This window comes from Myodes glareolus, chromosome 7 (assembly GCF_982192425.1).
Source record: "Myodes glareolus chromosome 7, mMyoGla1.1, whole genome shotgun sequence".
Classification (NCBI taxonomy): domain Eukaryota; kingdom Metazoa; phylum Chordata; class Mammalia; order Rodentia; family Cricetidae; genus Myodes; species Myodes glareolus.
Window position 1 is genome coordinate 99252423 of NC_142032.1, and position 25775 is coordinate 99278197.

The 25775-nt window shown below is 46.9% G+C and overlaps 1 protein-coding gene across 2 annotated transcripts in view; it reads right to left on the reverse strand.

The window, feature by feature from the left end:
- Positions 1-1084: 1084 nt before the first annotated feature.
- Dnhd1 (dynein heavy chain domain 1) overlaps positions 1085-25775 on the reverse strand; it is a 68261-nt gene continuing 43570 nt past the window's right edge. For both annotated transcript variants that reach the window (XM_087908608.1, XM_048427672.3), the window contains 25 exons: positions 24764-24889; positions 24355-24452; positions 21361-24244; positions 20995-21160; positions 20638-20830; positions 19932-20220; positions 16116-17718; positions 15738-15946; positions 15342-15546; positions 15165-15267; positions 11038-11187; positions 10644-10826; positions 10097-10528; positions 9433-9895; positions 6617-6910; positions 6246-6398; positions 5896-6074; positions 4814-5776; positions 4423-4603; positions 4093-4206; positions 3807-4005; positions 2928-3019; positions 2608-2757; positions 1607-2415; positions 1085-1474 (listed from right to left, as the gene is read on the reverse strand). In XM_087908608.1, the coding sequence (XP_087764734.1) occupies positions 1124-1474; positions 1607-2415; positions 2608-2757; positions 2928-3019; positions 3807-4005; positions 4093-4206; positions 4423-4603; positions 4814-5776; positions 5896-6074; positions 6246-6398; positions 6617-6910; positions 9433-9895; positions 10097-10528; positions 10644-10826; positions 11038-11187; positions 15165-15267; positions 15342-15546; positions 15738-15946; positions 16116-17718; positions 19932-20220; positions 20638-20830; positions 20995-21160; positions 21361-24244; positions 24355-24452; positions 24764-24889 (10589 nt within the window). In that variant the 3' untranslated portion in view covers positions 1085-1123. The remainder of the gene's footprint in view (positions 1475-1606; positions 2416-2607; positions 2758-2927; positions 3020-3806; positions 4006-4092; positions 4207-4422; positions 4604-4813; positions 5777-5895; positions 6075-6245; positions 6399-6616; positions 6911-9432; positions 9896-10096; positions 10529-10643; positions 10827-11037; positions 11188-15164; positions 15268-15341; positions 15547-15737; positions 15947-16115; positions 17719-19931; positions 20221-20637; positions 20831-20994; positions 21161-21360; positions 24245-24354; positions 24453-24763; positions 24890-25775) is intronic.

The following is a 25775-nucleotide window of genomic DNA, read 5'->3' on the forward strand; positions in this document are numbered from 1 at the left end:
TGAGTTTTTATGGAGGTTTATAGTTAAGAGTTTAGATCTGAGGAAATTGAACGTGAACTTTTGAGAAATGCATTTGAGCTGGATATGATGGTTTGGGCCTCTAATTTCAGCATTTGGGGAGCTGAGTCAGGTGCATCACAAATTTTGAGGCCAGGAAAACAAAACAAAACAAAAATTTAGCTGGGCAGTGGTGGCACACAGGACCAGTGGTGGTCCCAGTGCTCAGGAGGCAGAAGCTGTTGGGTCTATGGTACAAGTTCCAGCAGTCAGGATACACAGAGAAATGCTGTCTTGAAACAAAGAAGAAAATGTTTGAGGTCTGGAACATAGCAAGACCCTGTCTCAAACAGAGAGGGTGTTGGGGGAATGTGTGCTTTGCATTATAAGAAAAACAATACCCTTTGAGGTCCCATTGTGTGAATATGATGTATCCCCCAAATGGGTGTGTGCACAGAAGGCTTGGTCCCCTCATGGTGGCACTATTAGAGGCTGACTGGATAATTTCAACAATGGCTGAATGGACCATTAAAGGGTATGGCCTAGGAGGAGGCCCTTTGGGAGGGTGCTTTTGAAGGGTATAACATGTTCCTGGAACTTCCATGGGACAGGAAATAGATTTCCAAGGAAAGCAGAAGATTTGTGCTGAACAGCCTCATCAGTGTCTGAAAGAACACTTCATATGGAGGAGTGCTTGCTCAGCTGGTTATTGTTGAAAGAGGGGTCGTGAGTCTCATTTGGCCTTTGTTTTTGGAATATGACTCATTCAGAGAATGCTGTAGGGCAGAAGCAGGGCCTTGCAATAATGCTGCTAAATGCCTTAAGCAACTTTCAAATAATGTTCTCCATTCAAAACCACCCACTGGATATTTAATGCAAGTGCTGAGACCACAGCAAAAAGCTAAGCAGAGTCAGAATTCTGAGTTAGCCGTTGCTAGGTTATTCTTTGTGAACATAACAGCAGACACCTGTACCCAAAGAGTACCCAGATTTTGTCCCACTTCTTCCTCTATCTGTAGCATCCTTTTCCCTCTGTGTGGCACATTTTATAGTCTGCATACTCCAATCTTCTTCCAAATCCCAGACGTCATTCTTGACACCACTACAGCTTTATTTTGGTTGGGGCTCAGGTTAAGATTGGGCTGCACACATGGACTCTCCGTTGGATACAAGTGTCAGGGCTGAGCTTCGTGGGTAGTGGCAGGTGCATCAAGATGTTCTTACTGTGAAGCTTAGTGGTGCCAAGGGACCCGGTCATGTACACGGGACAGGAGTACATGCCCAGGCCAGCTGAGACTGGTGTATTATTGGCACCACGGGCTTGTGTGCTGACGCTGACAGGAGGCAGAAGGCTGGGTTGGCTGGAAAAGCTGTCCTGCAAGGCCCCATCCACCTGGTCCCACTCTGCATGCTGAAGCTGTAACCCGATCAGCAACAATCCCATCTCAGGAACCTTGGGATTTGGGCCATTCTCCACCTGGGGGTGCCAGAAAAAAGGCAAAGCTATGAAGATGAGATGGGTGTCAGATCAGGGTCAAGGTCAACAGGATGGGGTGTAATCACATACTTTGAGGTGGAATGGGGAGCAGAAAGGGTGATGCCAAGATACCCGGATATGCAGAGGGTGGTTGTTCAGCTCCTGACGTTTAGGTGGGAGACTGCTGGAGCCAGAGCCTTGGTTACCAGGAAGATTGGGGCTTGGCACCCTGGACTCCAAGACCGCCTCCCAACGTAGTGCCAGCAACAGACGACGAGGGTGGCGAAAAGCTGACAGGTGAAATATGCGCTCTGGTTCATTGGCATTTTCGCTCGTGCCACTGTCCAGGTAGCGAATCAATAGGTGCCCACGGCGGGACAGTTGTCGCAGCCATTGCCAGGGTAGCTGCGGCCCAGCAGGCGCATGAGATCTCCAAGGCTGAGGTAGGCGTCCTGCCCAAAGAGCATGGGCCACTGCAGCACAACGAGTGGAGGTGCACGGGGTCTCACCCTTCAGCTGCTGCAGTAAGCAGTCAAGGTCACGCTGCAGTATGCCCACCAGCTGCTTCAGTTCCAGCACCTCTGTCTCTAAGAAGCCCTCCAGAGGCCTGCGGGCATTGGGCCCCAGCACTGCCCACGGGGTGATACACTGGCCTGAGCGATTACGGTTGGTTAGCAAAGCCTGAAGGGCCACCAGCCTCTTCTTGGCTTGCACCAGGCGTTGCCGAAGTCGCCTTTCTTTACGCTGGTTGATTCCTCCACAAGCTGAAGGAACCCATGTGGGTGAACACTGCTGTAGCACACTCAGGAGAGCACGACTCTGGCGTCTCAATAGCCAGGACTTAGGCCCTTCATTCAGTCCGCAGACACGAGGTTCAGCTGGTGTGGGCAGTAGGTGTATCCGGGCCTTGCACTCTGTCCTGGCATCTAGTTCCCCTAGCTCTTAGGATTAGAGGTAAGGAACAAATAGATTCTCCCCACCAGACCCAATGAGGCAGGCCTTCCTCTGACCCCATAACTACCAGCATTGCCCTCTCATGCCTTCGTTGGTACAGATGTTATTTGCACCCCTGTGGAGACTGCAGTGCAATGCACTATTCCCCACCCCAGCGTGGATATTTGCCTGAAGCTTACCTGGACTAGGCATCAGAGTGGCCAGCAGATACTGAGGTGTGTGTGGCTGGACCCAGCTCATGCTCTTGGGATCCAGGCAGGTTCGTGTCAGGCTAATCAGGGCCTCTCTGTCTCCTGGGTCCCCCAAAGAACCTCCATAGAAAACTGAGGCTGCAGACAAAGTCAGAATTTCAGTCATTCCAGTTTCCACCACTCCTCACAGCACAATTATGCATTTTTCCATCACATGCATTCTGGCCTTCAGACTTCCACTCCAGCCCACCCGTTTCCATGTCTTCTGGGGTCCAGTTACCATATGGAAGCCAGGAGGAGAAGCTCACCAGCCAGTTCCAGCAAGGCAACACCAGGGTTACTGAGATTGGCCCACAGATGCTCTTGGGTTTGAAGAATCTTGGTCAAGGTTACTTGACTCCTAGGTAGGGTACAGTGAGTACAGTGTTTATAAAAAATATACTGAGGACTCTCACATCTTTCAGTGTGAACCTCTCTCCTGAGCTCTGACTTAGGAGGGCTCACTAGATATTACTACTTTGTACCCCAGTACAACTTGCTTTCTACTGCAATAATCATTTTCCCCTAGAAGTCTGTTCCACCTCTCTTAGCCTAGTAAGAGGTGTCACCAGCTACCTGGTTGTCTAAGAGGAAGTCTAGGAGTCATCCTTATTCTTCACTATATATTTATTCTGGACCCTGACTCTACCACCCTAGTCCCTGCAGCCAATATCATGATCGCTTTCTTAGAGCCCCCTTAGAAGCTGTTTTTTTTTTCCTTCAGGCCCACCCCCTCTGTCTGTTCTTCACATTCAGTCTGGGTGGTGCTTTCCACAGATAGGAACAAGGTTCCTGACCTATTTTAAACCCCCTCAGAGGCTTCCTGATGTCTTCAGGATAACCCAGGGCCTTTTGCCATGGCCCTAAAAGCCCTTTGTGATGAGCTTCACCTTTTTGTATTCCATCCCCAGCATGTCCACCTCAGCCACACTGAAGTCATTTTCTCGGCTTAAAAAAAAAAGCCCTGTTTTTACCCAACTGGCTTCTGCTTTTAAGGCTCAGTTCAAAGTGAGATTGCAAACAAATTCCGGGGAGAAAACCTCCTTGCCTCCACTCTTTGGAAGTTCCAAAGATCAGTTTTCTCATGCAAGTATATGGAAGGTACTCATGTGTGCTGGGTGACTGACCAGGACTGGTGGCTCTCTCACCAGCGCCCCCTGTGTGCTTGCAGCTTTATCCCATAGAGCTGTCGGTGTAGTAGGAGACCATGCAGGAGGAAGAAAGGCAGTGTCCGACTGAGGGGTTGCGTGCAGAGTCCTTGCTGCAAATCCACACTGCCGATCAAGATATGGCGTAGATCTAAGGACTGGTCCCAGAAAACAGGCATGGAGTGCTGGGCCAGCACCCCTGTGGAGGAAGCAGAGTGCTGAGTCAGCACAGGCCAGTCACTCTCCCTCCTGAGGACTTGAGAGCTCCTAAAGGGATGCTCCTCACCTGGCAAGGAAGCACTGGCCTCAGTAGATACAATCAGCCAAAGACGAAAATCTCTGTGGACAGTGGCCACACTCCTGTTTTCTGGTTCAGCTAACAGTTCCAAGTCTGAGACCACTAAGTTTAGATAAGGGGCTGAAATGAATCCTCAGGTAATTAGTAGATTGACCCACAAGTCCAAGGGCCATATTCAAGACTGGAACAACAGGAGTCAGACACAAGGCCAAAGGCATAGGCTTCACACTTGGATATCAGCCGTGAATCTCTAAGATTCAAGCTCAGGGTCAAGTGTAGGGTAGGAGCCTCGAAGCCATCCTGAAGCAGGACACTTACCCTTGGCTCCATCCAGCAGTCCCACCAAGGGCTGTAGCAGTTCTCTTGGCCAATGAGGCATCAAATGACAGTTATCCAGCACCAGCCAGTGCCCCTGGAGCATAGCCTGGCATAGAGTCTTGACTATAGTTGAGACAGGATCCCAATCTTCAGAGCCTAGTGCGATGACATGCAGATGCTTCTGCGTTTAGGGATCGTTAGAAAGGAGACAGAGTAACTCAAAGTGATCTTGATGTGACTTGATAGACTCAGAGTTATGCCACAATAATCCTAAAGTGTCAGTATGATTTTGTGATTTAAATAGACCCATGAGGATGATGGGTCAGAGTCCCACACTCCATCCCAGCCCATAGAAGCCCACTCATTCTGGGTCAAGAGACTAGACACAAACCTCATGGTTGGCAGCTAGTTTCCGGATGACAGTCACAGGATGCAAAGTGGCTATAGGGTGGCCAGGTGGTGGCAGAAAGATCACTATGGGCTGAGTAGCCTGGCTGTGTTCAAAGATCATGGTAGGGGCACCCAGGTCTTCATCTAGGGGCCGACCTAGTAGGCTGGTGGTGAGGTCTGCTAGGGCAGCTGCCAGGCAATCTGGGCGCAGTACACGCCACAGTATCAGCTTCTGGAGGAGGCTAAGTGGTTCAGAATTAGGACCAGGTGCAGGACCCAGCACGGTGGATGATAGTGACAGGTAATCCTGCCACACACTGGAGTGGCGTGCCAGGGATGCACGAAGCCCAACAAATGGGGACAGCAGCTCCAATGCCCCACATTCTTGCCAGGCTCTTAAGCCTAACCAGGCTGGCCTAGCCATAGCTGGGCTCTGTGTGTTATGGCCTGTGCTGGGAGAGGCTGACAGTCCAGGCCACAGCGCCAACCTCTCTAGCTTTGGTGTCTTCTTTGTCACTTGCAGCAGGGCCACAGCACCCAGAGCACCCACCAAGGGTGCTTGGGTCAAACCTAGGGCAGCCACGGTGCTACTCAGCAGCTGGCGGGTCAGGTGGATTTTCAGCTGCAGCAGATGGCTGGCCAAGTCCTCTCCATGGTGAATATCATGTGGTTTCGTGCTGTCTAGAGCCCTCCTGGTAACTGCTAACCAGTTTTCTAAATTCATACAGAAAAATGGCAGCAGTTTCTGTAGTGAGCTTAGGGCCCCTACCACAGCGATTCCATGACAAGCTACCTGCCGGTAGGGTACCCACAGTACCATTTCCTCCAGCTTCTGTTCTTCTATCTCCTCCTTCTGGGCATTCAGCTGACATATCTTTGCCTGAGTCCTCACCATTTCTCTCAGAAACTTGGATGGTTTCTGACGCCTTCGGTTCTGAAGTAGCAGTATCTCCAGCAACCATTCCTGCATGTGGTAATTTGTTGGATCTGAACCTTTGTGATGGTCCCCAAACATGCTCTCCAGCTCTGTACTTGAACTTTCCCCATGTTTTTATCCACCCCACAGACTGGGCCCCCAAGCACCTCAGCGGCCTTCACAGCTTCATAGGTATCCACTGCTCTGATTTTGAGGTCCTGCCAGCGGGACTCAAGGTCTGGACGCTCTCTACACAGGATTTCGTGCAGCATCTGCTCTTCTAGTATTTCCATGTTCAGGCCCAGATCCAGAACATTCAACCCTTTCAGCAATTCGCAACCTAGTACTTGGGGGTCACATGGAAAAGGCTAACTCACTCGTGTCAGAGTCAAGGGTAAAGTAGACAGGAAATTTGGCTCTCCATCACAGTTCTGAGCCTGCTCTGAGCCTAGGTGAATGAAACCCTCTTTGGAATGATTCTGGGGGCCTACAAAGTTATGCTGCCCTCTGGTCTTACCTCGTTCCAAAGCATGGATGGGAAGGGTCGTGCTCAGATAGAGACAAAAGCCAGGTTGCACATGGGGTGGACTCAGATCCTCCCTTGACAGCAGCCAATGAAGTTCTTGGCACCCTAGGCTCAGCTCCATATTTGTCAAGAGCACAGGCAGGCCTGTGACAGGAAGTAAGAACAGGTGTCCCAAGTGCCAGCATCCATGCACCAGTCCCTGCACAAGATCTGTTTCTAATCAACTTTCTCTCGACTAATAAAAGGGCTCAATTAAGATTCTTCAACATGGTGGGATGTAGGATTCGAGCTGAGGCCAGATCAGGGTGTGAAAAGATTGTGGGGCCACAGAATTAGGGAAAAATGGGAGTTGTGGTTCTCACCATTGGCAGCTGCCTCCAGAAGCTGAGGCCCCAACTCTGGGTCAGCACCTAAGAGTACAGTAAGGCAGGGAGGTGGAGACTGAGTCTCAGATGATGTACTTGAGTTCAAACTCTCTGTCTCATCTTTTTCTTTCTCTGCTTCTTGCTCCTCATTCTCTTTCCCCTCTTCACTCTTGTTTTCCTCTGTCCTTTGCTCTTTTGTTTGGCCATTGGCCTTGTTTCTGTCTTCTTCATTATCATCACCTTCATCTTCTGGTTCATCCTCACTGTCTTTGTTTGTCACGTGGCACTTTGCTGGGATGGAAAGATACAAAAGAGTGTTCCTTAGAGGAGGAGTTTGTTTTCTGAGTCCTGGTTACCCAGGGGAGGATTCACAACTGGAGGTCTAGGGGAAGACAGTTTAGGAAAGCTGCTTAAGTTCTATGAATCAGTTTTCACATCTGAAAAATTGGGTTGATATTAGTGATAACCTCGTAGGGTTGCTCTGGAAATTGTGATAATACACAGTACAAACCAGCACATGACAAGCAATAAATGCTGGGCGTCATTATTACTCTAAATTCTAAGGAAAGGGCTAGTTATCTCTAAATTTTGACTCCATTTCTGCCCTTTCTATGGGTTGATTAGAACCCCTTTCTTTCTTTCTTTTTTAAACATAAGCTATTCTGGCAGTAGCAACTAAAAAGAAATGTCCTCCCTGATAGGGAAATTGGTGTCTGGAGCCATGACTTGTTAAGTGAAGGGCTATAAACTATTGCCCTAGAGAACTCCTGGCTGTGGTGCTGTAAACCAGGAAGGAGGTGTGAGAACAGCTATTCCCTTCCCAATCCCTTTGCTCCTGCAAAAAACTTTCTAGGTTCCCTTACAAGTGCAAGTTGCCCAGGCCTACAGTTTGTTGCCTTCATTTTCTCTTGCTAATAAATTCCTGCAAATTTAACAGTTTAAGTCACCATTTATTATCCTTAAGTATTGAAGGCTAGAAGTCCAAAACAGCTAGATTCTCTGCTCAGCCACACACTGGACTTAGATGAAGGTCTCATCTGGGGCTGGACGCTCTTCTTCAGGTTTAGTAGATTATTTGCTGTTTGGTTGGTTTTTTAAGATAGGATCTCATTGTTTCCAAACTGTCTTCAAACTGTTGGGCTCAAGCCATCCTCATGCTGTGACTTCTTGAGTATACGAGCCTATAGGTGTATACCACTGAGTATCTGAGCATCCAGCCCCAGATGAGACAGGCTCCAAAGTACAGAGAAACACTGTCTCGAAAAAAACAAAACAAAACAAAAAAATCCTCTGTCTGGATTTGAATATTTCTTTTCTTTCTTCTTTCTTTTTTTTTGTTTTGTTTTGTTGTTGTTTTTTTTGTTTTGCTTTGTTTTTGTTTTTCAAGACAGGGTTTCTCTGTAGCTTTGGAACCTGTCCTGGAACTAGCTCTTGTAGACCAGGCTGGCCTCGAACTCACAGATATCCACTCTGCCTCCTGAGTGTTGGGATTAAAAGCATGCACCACCACAGCCTAGCTAAAGATGGTAATCTGGGATTTGAATATTTCTATAATCAGTTTTAAGTTTTTCTAAGGTCTGTATCTTGACAATCAAACCAAACAACTTTTAAAGAGATAAAGCAAGAATTATTAAAATGATAATAGTTTGTCAGTCCCGGTTTAGTTGTTCCATTTTTAAATCATGCATTATATAATCATCCAGAGACTTAACTTCCTTTATTGTAACTGTGTTTCCAATTTTTTTAATTTATTTTTTTTTTGTTTCCCATTTTTTAACTTGGAAAAAAGCTCTCTCTTTTAATTAATTCCTCCTTTAAAGAATTCCCAATTTTCTCACCAAATCTTCCACCAATGATGATGAAGATGTGAGGCTGATTGCTGCTGCATAGAACAGTGAGAGCCTGACGGGGTTTTAAGGCTGCTACCTAGTTTGGCAGTAGCCCGAGAAGGGGTTCAGGGAGAGCCTGCCAGGTGAGAAGAAAGAAAAAACTAGCCAGTAGGGCTGTGTGTAGCTCTGGCCTATGCAGGTAGCTGCAAAGCAACAGGCAAATGGCCTTTTTTGTGAATTTGTACCCCAAACCTTGGGCCCCAAATGTACCGTGAATAATCAAAACCCAGAGACTGGGATTCAGGCTGAAGATCAGAAAAGCAAACTGGCCATCCACTGGCTCTTACCTCTACGTCAGACCAAAATGGATGCTCATGCCTCCATGAATCCTCAAACTGAGACTGAATTTGAGACCTGTCTCCTCCTGTCTTGTATGCTTCCCTAGTGCAGGTATCAAAGGCATGCAGCACCACTGCCCAGCCTCTATGGCTAACTAGTGTGGTTGCTGGGATTAAAGGTGTGTGCCACCACTGCCTAGCATGAATGGCTGATTATTATGATTGCTTTGCACTCTGATCTTCAGGCCATCTTTATTTATTAAAACACAAATAATATATCACTATATTCAAACATAGCCAATGATATTATTTTCCAAGAATTTCTGAACATTGTATGAATTTGGGTAATAAATATTACCCAAAATTCTAAGTTTCAGTTGCAACTCATGGTGTTGAGTAGAGCAGAGAGGTGGATAATCATGGCTTGGCTGGCTATGTAGATTTAGGGCCATTGTAACATGAGCTAAAACCAATTGGACAAAAGCAGTAAATGAGAACAAATTTATTAATATAATTCAGGCTGGTAAAATACATGTGTTAGCCACAAAAACTCAGTATCTCTACCATGAAAGGGCAGATTATAGGAAGTTACGAGTGCTGGGGAGCTCAGACAGCCCAGAAGCATGATGCCGTTATCCATGCCTACCTCTGCTCTCTTTAGGTGGTGCCAGCAATGTGTTTTGTTTCTGAGGTAGTGGGTTCAGCCAGACAAGGGCTTGGTTGCTAGGGTCAAGCAGCAGAGGCCAACGATAACTTTTGTAGAGGATGTGGCTTCGCAGCAGCAGGCCTAACAAGCGGGCTGACCTCGCCTGGGGCTTCAGGTCTCGATCCCACTCCTGTTGTTCAGATCCACAGCTCAGTAAGGCCAAAATCCTGAAGGGAGTACATGTGGGCACCAGAGGGTTCTTTGGTGGCACCCCAACAGATTTCTGCTTCAGTGTCTGTGCCACATCATCCGGCTCCAGGGCTTCCTCAAAGCCCTGACACAGAGACAGCCACTTTTCCAACAGCTCTTGGCGCCGCTGTGGTGGGAAGGGACCCAGATAGACAATAGCAGCTGAACACAAGAGGGCATCTCCAAACACAGTCTTGCAGCTATCCTTCATCTTCTGGTGTGGAGAGGTAACCACGGCATGAATAGTCAGTAAGGTAGGGGGACATGTGGAAGGACAGACAGAAGGTTATCAAGGGGAACAAGACAATGCAAAGAGGAAAGTATGGAGAGGGAGGCGTGGAAGGACAGAGGAAGCAAGGCACATGGTGGGCTGTACAATGAACTGGGCGAGAGACATTTGGGAAGGGCTTGTTACCTGGAGCTGTTTGGTCCACATGTGCATGGGTGTGAGCAGTGCAGATTTCATGGGCCATTTGTTATACTGTCCACATTGTGCCTGATTGAGGGTCTCCATGACAAGATTATGAGAGGCTTGGGCATCTTCTAGCTTCTTGGTAAGAGACAAAATTTGCTCCAGCAGATCATGGGCCTGAAACTGAAACTTGCCTAGACGGGCCTGCTCCCGAGCCAGTGTTGCCTCCACCTGCCTCAGCAGCAGGCCAGTGGGCAATCCTCGGCGCTGTGCCAGCCCATAGCGCAGAACAGCCCAGAGCCAGATGGCCAGGTTTGCTGCAGGGATGCTTACTGACCTCAAGGCTGCATCTCTCATACCTGGAGCTTTCAGAGCTTGGTTTAGCTTTATCAGCTCTGAGTCAGTCAGCTTCTCCTTGGGGAAGAATACCAGTTTCTGGGAGGACATGTGTTAAGAGGAAGACATGATTGGCCTCAACTCAATGGACTAATCCTGCCCAATTCTTCCTTTATGTGACCCCTCTCCTTTTATGGCACATCATCTTCCCTACCTGATAAAAATCTTCAGTACATAACAGCTGCTTGGCATTGGCCCAGCCCGTCTCATGGTGGAACAGGTCACACAATGCATCCGTCACCTGGACTACAGAGTCTGGAGGGGCTCGATAGCTTCTTATCTCCTCAAAGTCAGCTACCTGCAGCTGGCTCAAAGGACCTAGAAATGCCTTGCCCATCTAAATGAAAACAGATGCATGTTGCAGAGATCCTGCCATGTTCTGCTCATTCTTTAGGATGTTTCCAAGAAGACTCATCTCTCTTAAGGCTCCTCATGAGGGTTCATTCCCAAGCCACCCTATAATCTTGTCCTCCCTGCCAAGAGCCCTATTAGTCACCCCATTCTATCCTCTGACTATCCCAGAAGAGCAGGCAGCAGGAAGAACCTACCTGATCCAGGAAAGCCTCCTGTTGAGCCTGGAGGGCATTTTGCTGCCTGACAAGATTTTCAATGAGGCTCTCCTGGTGTTGACATTCTGCCATCTTCTGCTTGTATAGGAGTTTGCTTTGCTCGAGCTGACTTTGATACATCCCAACATTCTGTGAACAGAGGTCCAGACCTTGCAGTTCCAATCCCTAGGCTGTATGAGACTACTCTCACAGATAACATGAATGTGGTAGAGTGACCTGGTCAGACTCCCAGTAGGCCATAAGAGCTTTTGCTCTGGGTCTGTGATTTATATATCTGATAGCAGAACCTTAAGTGTATGTGTGTGTGTGTGGGGGGGGGTGATTTCCCTGCTGTCTGACTTCCATACAAGTAACTCCAAAGCTCGTGTAACTATTCTGCTACATCTCTTCTCTTCCCAACTCCTTAACAACAGTTGTTGGAGAACACTGTCCATCCCTCTGGAAGCTTTCTCCTCTCCTGGCCTTTCTTCTTTTGCCATCCCTAAATTACTTCCTTCATAAATGTTTTCAGGTCCCTATTTATTCTCATCCTACACTTTTTTGTTTGTTTTTTGTTTTTCGCAACAGGATTTCTCTGTGTAGTCCTGGCTGTACTGGAACTTCTTCTATAAACCAGGCTGGTCTTGAACTCAGAGATCTGCCTGCCTCTGCCTTCTGAGTGCTGGAATTAAAGGCATGCACCACCACCACCTGGCCCTCATCCTCCACTTCTGTACATCCTCAATATCACGGTTTTGATCGACTGTACTACTGTAGTAGTGTTTTACTATACCAAATAATTATTCTAAAAACTCAAATCTCTCTATAGCCACATTTCTTCCCAGCCTTACACTATGTGTCCATATACTTAACCTTTCATGCTCAACCTCTCCAACTCTAAATATCTCTAAAATGAATGTGTTCATGACTCCTTACCCATCTTACAATTTTACTCCTTTCCCTGTGTCCTTTTTCCAAAGAACTCTGACAGAATATACTCAGATTCCTCACAGAAGAAATCTCGTTGCTACCCTTGGTTTCATCTCTTCTATCTCCTCAAACTTAGCTCAGTTTTATACATCTTTTCATTATACCTCTTGATTGTTTCTTATCTCCATTCCCATTCCCAATGTTTGTTGACACTTAGAATCTCTCCTGAAATGCACACCACTTTTTCAACTGGTGCCTTGGTTTCTTCTCTTATTCCCTTCCTCCAATCATTTGCCATAGGACATCCTAATTGGTTTTCTTTAAGTGACTCTCATTGTCTTTGTGTCTGAACACTCGCCTTCTTGGCTGCTCCTCTTCCCAGGCTTATCATTTTATTTCCCTGAGCACCACACTCCCCAGACATTCCTGACTTCAGTTCTAGTGTGGGGAATGATCTATGTCTCTTCATTCACACTGACGCTTCAACCCAGATACTCTTCCTCTCCACCTCCTTTTATACATGTTCAAATATTACCTAGGGAACAACTGCATTGTTGCTTACATTTTAAAGGAATTTTGAACATCTACCTCTGCTGTGGGATAATGCTTTTGTACACTGTAAAGATTTGTCACTCGTATTGGTTTAATAAAACACTGATTGACCAGTAGCCAGGCAGGAAGCATAGGCAGGGCAACCAAACTAAGGGTCTGAGAAGAGGAAAGGCAGAGACTCAATCACCAGCCAGACACAGAAGAAGCAAGATGAGAATGCCATGTGGCTAAACATAGATAAGAATTATGGGTTAAATTGTAAGAGCTACTTAATAATAAGCCCGAGCTAAGAAGCCAAACAGTTTATAAATAATATAAGCCTCTGTGTGTGGTTTTTTGGGGGACTGAATGGCTATGGGATCAGGCAGGACAGATATACTGTCTACACATCTCATTCTACACATGTCATATTTATATATTGAGACTTCCTCCTCTTCCTTTTCCTCCCCTTCCTTCCATTCCCCTTTCTCCCCTCTCTGGAAAACTCTTCTTGGTATATCTTAGAGCACTCTGGACTTTCTCTTTTATAATATAAATAACTGTTTGAAATTGCCGAGACAAGTCTAAACTATGTCCCGTAGCCTCTTTGGACCTCTGTTTTCTCATCAGTAAATGGGAAAGGGACAGTTGCTCCCTGTGCAAGGAATGTATTAATATTTTCATCTACCAATCAGTACAAGGAATGTGTTAGTATTTTCATCTACCCATCAGTACAAGGAATGTGTTAGTATTTTCATCTACCCATCAGTACAAGGAATGTATTAATATTTTCATCTACCCATCAGTACAAGGAATGTGTTAGTATTTTCATCTACCCATCAGTACAAGGAATGTATTAATATTTTCATCTACCCATCAGTACAAGGAATGTGTTAGTATTTTCATCTACCCATCAGTACAAGGAATGTATTAATATTTTCATCTACCCATCAGTACAAGGAATGTATTAATGTTTTCATCTACCCATCAGTACAAGGAATGTATTAACATTTTCATCTACCCATCAGTATAAGGAATGTATTAATATTTTCATCTACCCATCAGTCTCTTCATCTATTTACATGTAGATATAAACACAAATACAGACATAAACTTTGAGGGCCTGGGCAAAAGTTATAGAGTTTAATTAATTGTGTTGCTGATACTAATAAATAAATGAACTAATTGAGTATGAGAAAGGGGAAAATTGGAGGAGACCAGACTGTTTCTGGGGATTTGGCTTAGATGATTAAGGGTATGATAGTGTCATTTGTTGAAGTGGGGAATACTAAAAGGATGTATTATTAAGACCATTTAGTAAATGACCAAGGGATCTAACCAAATAACCCCTGAGACTATGAATATCTCTTAGCTATATTTGGAGCTTCCTATATTATGATATAAGGAAACGAGAAATAACAGGACTTCTCAATAAGATTAGTAATTTGTGGTATTATTTATCTTGAGAAAATGTAGGACCCAAGGCAAGACACTAGAGTTTAGGAAATGTAAGAGAAGAGACCCTGTTTATTTTGAACTTTCTACCAGCCTTCATTCCCCATTTTGAAACTCATCTGAGTCTTGAAGTCGAACCCAGTCAGCATAGAATGACCAGGATAGGAAGAAGGCACCAGCACCTTGAGAACTCCATGACTCCAATTTACACAGAACACTATGAAATTTATGTAACATAGGAAATACTCTGCTCACACTGATATGAAGAGGCTGTCTAGGTACGAGAAGTTGCAAGGGCTGAAAGCTTGTTAGAAAGTTGAGCAGACTACCAAATTGAGAATGGGACACCAGTTCACTACTTAGCAGCTAGTCCTCCACCTTTTTCAAAGACTTACGTGGTATAAACTAAGCAAAGTGCCGTTTCAAAGCCTTTGTAATAAAAACAAAACTTCTTCCTGGTTTGTAAAAACACCTCAAGTGCAGCATTTGGCTTGGAAAGAAGTAAACAACTCCCCCCACTAGTTTTAGCACAATATGAAAGTTATTTATTCAGAAATTATTGGTTCAGTATATCAAAACAAAAAGATTAGGGTTTGGACCAGAAAGGAACTGCATTTGGGTTAACATTCAAGTGGAAAGAGGAGATTGATGAGCAAGTGGAGCATATGTGGGAAGAAGTGGAGGGAAGAAAGGACATAGATCTTGGAAATACCCAACAGCAGAAGCCAACTAAAGAAATTCAGGACACCAAAGTCTGATACACAATTTAAATATGTTTCTATTTGCTTTAGTGTATGTTTCCCCTCTACTTCCATTTCTCATTGTTCACCACAGTCTCATACATTTGGTTTTTTTTTTTAAGTTCAAAGCAAAGTGATATGGAGGGAAAAGCAGATGACTGAAGAGGGTAAGGAATCCCAAGATCTCAGGGGCATACCAAACTGTATCGAATCAAGGCAGTAAAGGCATCCAGGAGCAGACACTTGAAATTTCTGTGTTAGAAAAGTATATCTTGTCAAACTGTATCATGGGAAACTTTGGGCCCTGGGCTCTAATAGAAGAGACAGCAGGGATCCGAGTGACCCTCCATGGAAAAGAAGACTCTAAGAGAAACAAGAACCAAGATTCACTTATGTTGATTCTGCCCCAGTCCCTTTTTGTTTTCTTGTTTTGACACAACTGTGTAAATCTCACAGTCTTTCCCTTCTTACCTTGTAGGAGCCTTTTAGCCGCATTTCCAGGTCAGTTAGAAGATTAGTTTGGGTGCTGTGCCTCTCAACCAGCAGCCTCAGAGTCTTTAGGGCAGAGTGGATACTGGAAACACAATATGCCAGTGAGTGGATTCAAGAGAGCGGAAAGAAGTAGATTGAAGGGATGGGGATGCTTACCGCCGAGACTTCATTCTCATCCTCAGGACCATCTGCTGCTGCTGCAGCAGGAACATGTCCAAGAAGTCCAGGAATGTCTTGGGCGTGACAAGTGGCAATGCAGGGCAAAGGTGCTGATGATAACAGGCAGATGAAAGGTGGATGAGAGCCATGATTTTGGCCACATTAGGAATGAAGGCCTTGATATCTGGGCACTTTAAAGAGCCTGAAATGGATATAGTTTTAGTCTGGCCTTGTAGGACTGAAGGGGACTGAGAAAGGAAGGAAAGTAGAAAATATCAGTCAGAAAGCAAGGAGAGGGAGGAGAAGAGTGAGAGGATGGGAGAGACCACCCTGGGCTGTAACTCTCACTAGCTGGTTGGGGTGAGTGGTAGGAGCACAGGGAAAGTGGCTCACCATCATCACAAGGTAGACTCTGAGCATCCTCTAGATGGTATTGGGCAATCTTGACCAGGGAAGCTTGGTCCCAGGGTTCATAGTGGTCAACACTGGCAGTGGTCAGTTGAAGGAGCCTCAGGAAAAGAGTGGAGGGCAGCTGCTTTTGGGCTTGGTCATCTCCCACCAAGAAGAACATGTGCAAGTTGCTACATACTTGCTGGTAGAACCTGAAAGTCAGGGACTCAGCTGTCATCTTTCTTTAAACCTATTTACATATCCACCCCACTCTTTAGCCCACATTTTCAGAGTTCTCATGACAGCCTATAAATTTTCTCTTGTCCTTTTAGCCAGGAAGGAGTAAAAGCAGAACTGCCATGGATGGATTCTGGGCCTTACCTATGCAATACTGTGTCCTTCTTCATGAGGAGTTTGACCACAGGGTTCTCCTTGGGGAGATGTTCTTCGATGTTATCCAGATCTGCCTCTGTGTACTGGTCAGGAAAGCTACCTGAGGTTGCCAGGGCCACCAGCCGTTGAAAGATAGCAACATTCACAGTCTCAGGCACCAGAAGAGCCACTGGCTGGTTTAATACTCCAGCACACCAGCTGGCATCTCGGAGACACTGGAAAATAGCTTCCTCTGACTCAGATGGCAGGTTAAAGAGGTGAGCCTGACAAATGCTAGACGCCAGGCTGACAGCTGTATGGCGCCCAGTACCCCGAGTCCCTGAGAGCAGCAGGCCATGCTGCCGGTGCCTAGCCAGAACTCGGACCAGGCGGGCCACATGCTGGGTCATCATGTGGCCCTGAGTGAGGTGAGGGTTCAGCTTCAAACGAACAGCTGAGGCAGCCAACTGCTTTTCCAGAGTTTTCCATTGCCGCTCCAAGTACAAGTTGGGGTTCTCAGGATTAGATCCCAGTGTAAGTTCCAGACTGAACACTAGGTCTGAGGGCTTCTCCTGGGGATAGAACAACAGCACGGGTAGCAACAAGGGTAAGCTAAAGTCCATCTGGGTTGCTGTCTGCCACTTACTCTTGGGTGTCTCTGACTGGAGCTTACCAATAGAAGCCCTTATCTCTTCTTCCTGCTCAGCCATCTGACTTACACTTCCTGTGTTCTTGTTTACCAGTCGTAGGGGTAATGGTGTTAGACTGCTATCCCCAAGGAATGAGCCTGTGGTGACCTGAACACCATACGGGTCCTCTTCTTCCTCTGATCCACTGTCACTGCTGCTCAGGTCCTCCCACTGGGCTATTTCTCCTTCCGATTCTACTTCAGGCACTTTTTCCTCCTCCACCTCCTCCTCAAAGTCCTTGACCAAGGGCTGAGACTCTGGCCCACAACAGAAGACACTCTGAGCTATTTCTAGAAGCAGCTTAGCACAATGGGAACGTTCCCTATCACTGTTCAGCCGGTCACAAAATGTCCTTTGTGCCTCATGTAACCAAAGACGCACCACAACACGCATGGACATCATGATAGTCAGGCGAGTTCCACGTAAGCCGGACACCCAGCGCAGATGCTCCTGGTGATGGAAAGAATCTACAAAACCTCGTGAGCCCATTCTGGTAGGCAGCAGCTGCAGGCTTTCCAGGATATGGCTCACAGAATGCAGGGAAAAGCGGTAGTGTGGGCGGAGAGGGGAAGGCATGAAGCAGTTGCACACAGCCTCCCAAGCCTCCACGGAAGCTCTGACGAGGGCTCTTGCCAGAGTGTGCTCCCGCTCCACAGAGGGGAAGCGCTCCAGCCAGGCTTGTATACTAGGTACATGCCTTCTCAAAAGGCTGTCCTGGCTCATGTTGTCCAGGGCCAGCACTGTGAAGAGTCGGAAGAGACGTGGACAGAGTGGGCGCTCAGAGTAGCCTGGCACTGTAGCAGTGGCAAGGAAGTTGACTGTAGGCTGCAGCGTCTGTAATTCCAAGGAGTTTCGAGCATAGATGGTGCCTTCCATTGCCTGGCGCAGAGTCTCCAGCACTGGCTGGCAGCTCTTCTCTGGGTCTGTAAAACATTGAGACGAGCATTGAAAGGCATTTGCAAGTCCACACGGAAGTATCCAGTGTACCTCCTTTCCCTGCCTCCTCTCTTTCCAGCACACAGAGTATTCCGTGTGCCTGATGATTTCGCACTTGGTAACCTCTGAGCAAGTTGCTCTCTCTCCACACATTCCTAAATGAAATATGTCTTCTCTTTCCTCCCTAAGATCCTACTTATTCACTGCCTAAAGAAAATGAATATTGTAATAAGATTTTTAAACTGAGATGTTGGAAACTGAGTCAGATCCCAATTAGAAAGTACAATCATCTTCACTATAGAATGCAGTTATATCACACCTATGATTTGATCCAGTCATGGTGGTACATACCTATTGTCCCAGCACTTGGCAGATAGAGACAGGTGGATCAAGAGTTCAAAGCCACTTTTGGCTACATCGTGGCTTCAGGGTCAACCTGGACTACAGGAGAACTTGAAAAAAAGGCCAGGGAGATGACTCAGTGAGTATGACTGCTAGCCAAGCAAGCCTGACAACTAGAATCCAATCCCCATGTCAAACAGCCAGGTGTATCCCAGCACACCTACTAAGAGATGGGAAGTAGGAACAGGAGAAGTTCAGGGAAGCTGTAGGCCAGCTAGCCTGGAGTACATAACACAGCATTGGAGCAAGAGAGATCCTGCTGCCTTAGGAAGGAAAGAGAGACCTGGTTCCTCAAAGTTGTTCCTTGACCTCTATATACATGCTGTGGCACAAGGTGCACCTGTACACACATACACATGTACACACACACACACCACAAATAAATAAAATTTTATATGACTTTAATATGTGATTTACAAGAGAGAGGCAAGGAAAACGAGGATGGCAATGGGAAGGGAGTTGAGAACAAAGTATAAAGACACATATGTATAAAATACCATAACAAAACCCATTATTTTATATCCTAATATAAAAACATTAAAGAGAAAAATGTGATTTACAGCCAAATATATATTTAAACCTATGGTGGAGTCCTAACAATGCGAACACCTCTGTAAGCCACCATTTCAATGCTATTGAGATTTCTTCAGCCCTGAAAGCTCCTTCGTGCTCCTCCAGCCACCTTGCCCATCTACCACCATGCAGACATTGCTCTACAGTCACCCTCCCCCATTACCACCATGCAGACATTGCTCTACAGTCACCTCCATCTACCACCACGCAGACATTGCTCTACAGTCACCCCTGCCTACCACCATGCAGACATTGCTCTACAGTCACCCTCCCCCATTACCACTATGCACACATTGCTCTATAGTCACCTCCGTCTACCACCATGCAGACATTGCTCTACAGTCACCTCCATCTACCACCACGCAGACATTGCTCTATAGTCACCCCTGTCTACCACCATGCAGACATTGCTCTACAGTCACCCTCTCCCATTACCACCATGCAGACATTGCTCTACAGTCACCCTCCCCCATTACCACCATGCAGACATTGCTCTATAGTCACCCTCCCCCATTACCACCATGCAGACATTGCTCTATAGTCACCTCCGTCTACCACCATGCAGATATTGCTCTACAGTCACCCCTGTCTACCACCATGCAGACATTGCTCTATAGTCACCTCCGTCTACCACCACGCAGACATTGCTCTACAGTCTACAGTCACCCCTGCCTACCACCACGCAGACATTGCTCTACAGTCACCCATGTCTACTACCATGCAGACATTGCCCTATAGTCACCTCCATCTACCACCATGCGACATTGCTCTACAGTCACCCCTGTCTACCACCATGCAGACATTGCTCTCTAAACTGAGTTCTACCACTGTCAACTATGCCCCTTATAGAAGTTTGTATAAATGAAATCATATAGTAGCTTCTTGATCATACTGCTTTCTTTCACTTTGCCTGCTTTTGACAGTCATATATTTTTATATAATAGTAATTTGATATATTATTATACAACATAATATTCTATTACGAAAATGCCACAATTTGTAGATCCATCAGCACATGAAGGGGCATCAGGTTAGTTCCAGGCTTTGGCTTTTCTAGATAATGTTTATCCATATGTTTGATTTTGCATCAGGCAAATACAAGAAAACAACAATATTATAATACAGTTTTTTATTTCTCCCCACTTTTCCTTCTACCTGCATAGTTGACAGTGGTAGATGGGGTTGGCAGTAGCTTTCCCCTTATTTCCTCCTCCCAGCTCCTCACCAGAACCAGCCAGGTGCAGATCTTCCATCAGGAAAAGGAGTGAGCCTTTGGAATCCTGGTAATACCCCAGGAATGAGCCGGCTTGTGTTTGACCGTGGACCCCTCTGCTCAGCACGTGACGAAGGTGGGCAGAACTTAAAGCAGGGTGAATGGGGCTGTGGATGGAAGGGTGATTTGGCTCCACTAGCACCTCCACAAAAGCTGACTTCCCTGTGGCTATCTCTCCAGCAAGCAGCACTGGCTGTCCGTCTGATAGAAGCAGGTTCACCACATACAAAAGCCGTTCAGTCTGCAGGATAGGATCAAGGCTTACTGTGGCAGCTCCAAATTGGATAACAGTCAAGCCGAAAATTAGTTCTAGGGAAATTGTCTTAAAGCTGTTCTTGTTTGTTTGTTTGCTTTTCAAGACAGGGCTTCTCTGTAGCTTTGGAGCCTGTCCTGAAACTAGCTCTTGTAGACCAGGTTGTGCTCGGATTCACAGAGATCTGCCTGACTCTGCCTCCCAAATGCTGGGATTAGTTAAAGGCGTGCGCCACCACCGTCTGGCTCTTAAAGCTGTTCTTAAAGAACAAATCATGTATTCTTGTAATTGTGAAAACACTAGAGTATGGGAACTTTTGGGCCTGAGGAGGACCTCAAATGTGGGCCACCCACTAGCATAGCTTCTTAAGCCTCAACCCAAACTATTTCCCCACTGTATCCATACCTGAGAAGATGGCTGGAAAGTACCCAGGTTTCCTTTGACACAGCTGCTCAGGTACTGACCAGCAAAGGGGACCAGTGTTCCATCTTCAAGGTTTACATGTAGATCAAACACCAAGGCTGAAGGAGGTGGCTCAGGGTAGTTGGATAGGGAACTAATAAAATTCCTCATGAAGTTATCAAAGAGAGGCCAGTGCCTGCTCAGAGGACACATAGGTAAGAGTTAGATAGTCATAAAAGTTCCATCTATGACTTTCATGTATTCCACCATATCCCCACTGTAATGTCCCATGAATTTTAATTACCACAGACCAGTCTACATCAGTTCTTTCGTACACTATACCTCCCATTCTTGTGGTACCTGGAGGGAAGGTGTGCTCCAAAGCCCCAGATTGTGGCAAAAAGAAAGCTGCTGACAGCCAGCAAATGTCTCCTCTGCTTTTTAGTCATGCCTTCGCTGTCAGACTGGGCCCTGCTTTTTGAAGATTTGAAGCTTTGTGTTGCAAGATCACTGCCACTAAAGTCCTCTGCAATGGTCACCATGGTCAAAATAGGAATTCATAGAAAAAGAAGATGGAGGGGAAAACAGAGGTTGGCTGCATTACTTCTCTCCACTTTTGATTCCCTGAACCAGCTTCACCGAGGAACCCATGCTTCTGCCTCAGATGTAACCCAGTTCTCCTTGGGATCCCAGCTCTCTCAAAAGCCAACCTTTCTACCTCCCTACCTTGAACACGTGGCTTCTCCTCCTCATATAAGCGTAGATGAGGGTCAAGTAGAGCTCGCAAGATGCGGGTCAGGCTGGCAACTTCCGCCACACCTGGGCAAACAGTCTGATGCCCATGTACCTGTAGCAGAGAACTGGCACCTATGCGGGTAAGGAATCGGAGCATTGCAGGCACCAGTACTTCAGCTAAGTGGTTGAGCTCAATGATTGTCTCTTGCTGCAGATGGTATTCATGAGGCAGGGATGCCATCAAGACATTAAGCATGCACTGCCATGTCTGCTCCCCACAGCACCAGACTAGAGCGCACCGGCCGACCACTGTAGGAGACATGCCCGCTGCCTCTGCCACCTCCATCAAGAAAAAGGTACTCAGGGGTCGTGCTATCTGTTGACCATTAGGGAGACTCAGCTGGGGAGGGTCACTCAGGAGGCAAGTGATGGACTCTATCCATGTAGAATTAGGGGCCCCATCACATACTATCCATTGCTGGATTCCTGTGAATTCCTCTGACTGCTCTTCTGAGTCCACATTCTTACAATGAGGGGCAGCATGAAGAAGTTTGGGGAAGATGCCATAGTGCCAGGAGGGACCCTCTGACCACCCTAGGAATTCTTGGGAGCTGAGCACACTAGGATATAGGTGAGCAATTTCCACAGACTGGAAACCCTGGGTTGAGGTTTGTTCCATGGCTGCCAGCCGATTCTGAATCTTAAATAAGCTCTTCCAACAAGCACTCTTGCCACTGCCTGCTGGGCCCAAAAGCAGAATACCAGAGGCCCGGCTCAGGGCCTGACTGAGCTGCTCCAGAGACATCAATACATTAGGGGTGGGAAGCAGGCCTACCTGCTGGAGTTCTTCCACCACTACAGACCTCATCAATCTATGGGTCACAGGTTCCGCCAGCACGTGAATAGCGTTAGGGAAAATCCCACAGAGCAGTTCTCGGAGCTTTTGCAGGCGGAGCCCATCAAGGATGCTGAACAGTGGTGAGTGCAACAGTGCTTGCAGTAGGGCAGTCTCCTCAGGTGCAACTAGATCGTTTGGCTGCTGGGAATTGTTTTCCTCTGCAGGTGCATTTAGCGTCTGTACTGTATCTTCCAGCACCTGCTTGAGCAGTGACAAGCGGCAGGGCAAGGTCCCAGACACTACCTCACGCTCTAAGGAGAATAATTTGGATAGCCGAGTAGCCATTCGGGAGGCATCCCGCACCCCTGCTCCCAGCAAGTAAAGTTCTGCCACTCGCTGCAGGTCAGGCAGTGCCAAGGCCACAGGACGCAGTAGCAGGTGCAGATTGGCAGGCACATCAGGGCTCAGGGCACAAAATGTCATGAAACAGCCATAGCCAAGGCGCATGAACACATGGTGCTTCTCAAAGAAACCAGCGCCAATGCATAGGGGCTTAGTAGGGTTTATGGTACTGATGTTTTGGGAAGTTTTCTGGTACAATGGAGCATAAAGATGGTGTAGTTCATCCAGACGCTGGCCCAGGGCAGAGAGCAAGCTAGGAGGCAGTTGGTGAACGTTCTCCAACAGCAGCCAGGCCCCACCCTGAAGGGCACCATTCAAGTAATTGCTCAGACATCGGAACTCTATCTGGGGCAAGCAGGGCATCATTACCAGTTGGCGGCCCAGGGCCCATGCCAGGGAATTCACTGTTTCTGTCTTGCCCAAACCATCTCGGCCCAGTAGAGTTCCACAGGCCACCTCCTCCAGGGCCAATAAGAGAACCAACACTTGCCGCTCATGCATCAGGCTGGGTAGAGGCCCCAGTTTGGGTCCCAGATACTCATAATTGTATATGAAGGACCGACCAAGCACATCTATCCAGCATACAGCTGGTGACACAGAGGGCTCAGCAGATGCAATAGTCTTAAGGCACTGCACGGGCCTTTTGGGGTTTGAGTGAGATGAACCCAAGTGATACTTAAGTTGGCGGACCCAGTGGAAGTCTGTCAGATCGCTGACCCGGTGCTTTCCCAGAAGCTGAGCTACATCCCGATGAGTCACTGCCTTGACCAGCAGGGTACTGAATAGGCTAGTCTGGCGAACAGAAGGCAGAGGTTGCTCACCCTGGGAGCTCCTCTGAGATCTTATAAATTGCACCAGCACTTCCAACTTGTGTACATGTATGGGAATCATCCGCATGGTCCCCCACTCAGACAGAAGCTCCTCCATCTCAGCCCGCCACACTACCTCCTCTGCCACCAGTATGCACTGCCATGGGAAAGCCTCCACCGCATCTAGCCAGTACTGGACATAGAGCTGCATGGGCTCCTTTCTCTGTTGAGGCAGTGCCTTCAGTGCCTTAACTAGGGATGGGCCTTGAGCAAGGCGGGTGGCCACACAGCTCTGCAGCAAATTCACGATTACAAAACGCAGACACGTCTCCAAAGAGGCTAGCCACTTAGGAAGATCTGGATGTAGAGGAAGAGGACCCTGAAGCCCCACTTTCTCTCCACATGCCCCTAGCACAGCAATTGTCTCCACTGGAGTCTGTGTACTTGGCTCCTGGTCATTCTTGCTTTTCTCGTTAATTGGGTTGGGCCTGAAGTCCACAGCTTTAATGTGAGGAAAGCAGCGCTGTGCCCATGGTTGAGCCTCACAGGTCTCCAGAGGGGCAGCAAGCAGGGCCACCAGTTCACTGTCACTGAGGAAGAAAAGGCGGGGGAAGTGGGCACATACCCCATAGAGGACATCCTCCAGAGCCATGATGATGGCCTCCAGCTCCACAGATCCTGCTTTTAGTAGTTGTTGTAGATGCTGACCTTGAAAGTAAGGGCTCCTCTTGGCATTGGGCACTATTAGTGACATAACCATTGGGTCAGCTACAGAGATTCGCATTAGGGTCCGATACTGATCATCCATGACCTTGAAACGGGCATTCTGTGGTGAGAAAGGTGGTAGTGAGGGTAATGTGACGACAGCTCCACTCTTCCATCCAGAGCCCTGACACCCAGGAGCTCTTGCCCACTTTCTTTAACTCCCTTCCCTACCAGCTCAGCACTAGGAAACTGGATCTTCATCTCATGTAGAACTTTATTTAGAAAAATCCACTTCTGCTGGAAAGCCACCCACACCTCCAGTAGGGCACCTGTGTAAACAGTCAGAAAAATACTTGAGGGAAATGGGTTCTAACACCTTCAATGGGGTCTAGCATACACCTGACCTCTCCTGTGACCCACTAGCCCAACAGAAGCATACTGCTCAGCAGAACTCAGGGACCTGATTAGAGGAAGTAAAGCAGTCACTAGAAATAAAGACCTGGTCACATCAAGCCAAGACAGAGCCTGGGAAATCCTTACTTTGTCCTTCACATCTTCAATCCAATGTCCCCCTGCTAATACCTCTGGGACAGTCTACATTAGGTTCCATCCATCTACCCAACTAGAATGCTATACTCACCTAGGCCATACATGATGGTCACCCACTCTAAAGCTATTTTATTCAACTCTCCTGACTTTTGGATGGCTAGGATCTTGAATAGTGCCTGAAGACTGTTCTGGATGGCATCTTGCAGGCTGCTGTAGTCTTAGGAAGAAAAAGATGTGCTGTCAAAACTCAGCTGGTATCATTATATGTGACTCAAGGGCAGGGATTGGGGCAGGAAAGAGCACATCTTGACCTTCCAGGGAAGGCAATTACTTTAAAACCCTTTCTGTCTTCAGAGATAGAACTGATATGGTAGAGAACTGAGACCTTAAAACAGGCACTATGGGTATCGATGCTAACCCAGCAGTTTTCTCCCACTAGATGCATCATTCTTATCTACTTCTACAGGCACTCTTTAATATGCCAGAGCTTCATCCTAGAAAGACACCTCATGGCTCCAAGTCCCTACATAGTATGTTGGCATCAAGAAGGCCTATTCTGGGATGGCTGGGATCCTGGTAGAAAAGTTGAGACCAAAATTTTCTCACATGATCTTAGCACTGGGCTCCTTGGGGGCCACGTAAAGAATTACCTCATAATTTTGTGTGAGGCCAGGCCTGGTACAGCATAGACACTAGATTAACAACAGAATTTAGAGAGATTGGTTTGGATAGATGTAGGACTCTCTAAATACTCATGTTTGAAAGAAAATACACAGTATCTACATCTCAGAGTATCTCTAGAGAAAACAATATTGGAACAGTTTGGGTCCTCTGTTTTATTCCCCTTTAAATGATCTCTAGAGGGTGGGGAAGCGTAAAGGCCCATCTGTTGTGCTTGTCTAACTAATGTGGAGCAGAGTACAAATCCTCATAGCTATCTCACAGTTCAGATGCCACATTTCCTTTATATACCCACACAGACCTGAGATTCTCATCTCATCTTGGGAAGGTTAAAACAGGTTGTGTGAAGTCTTAATCCAGCTATGTCTGACAAAACATATATTTTAAAAGAACATTTTCTTGGGGGATATTTTGGATGTTGA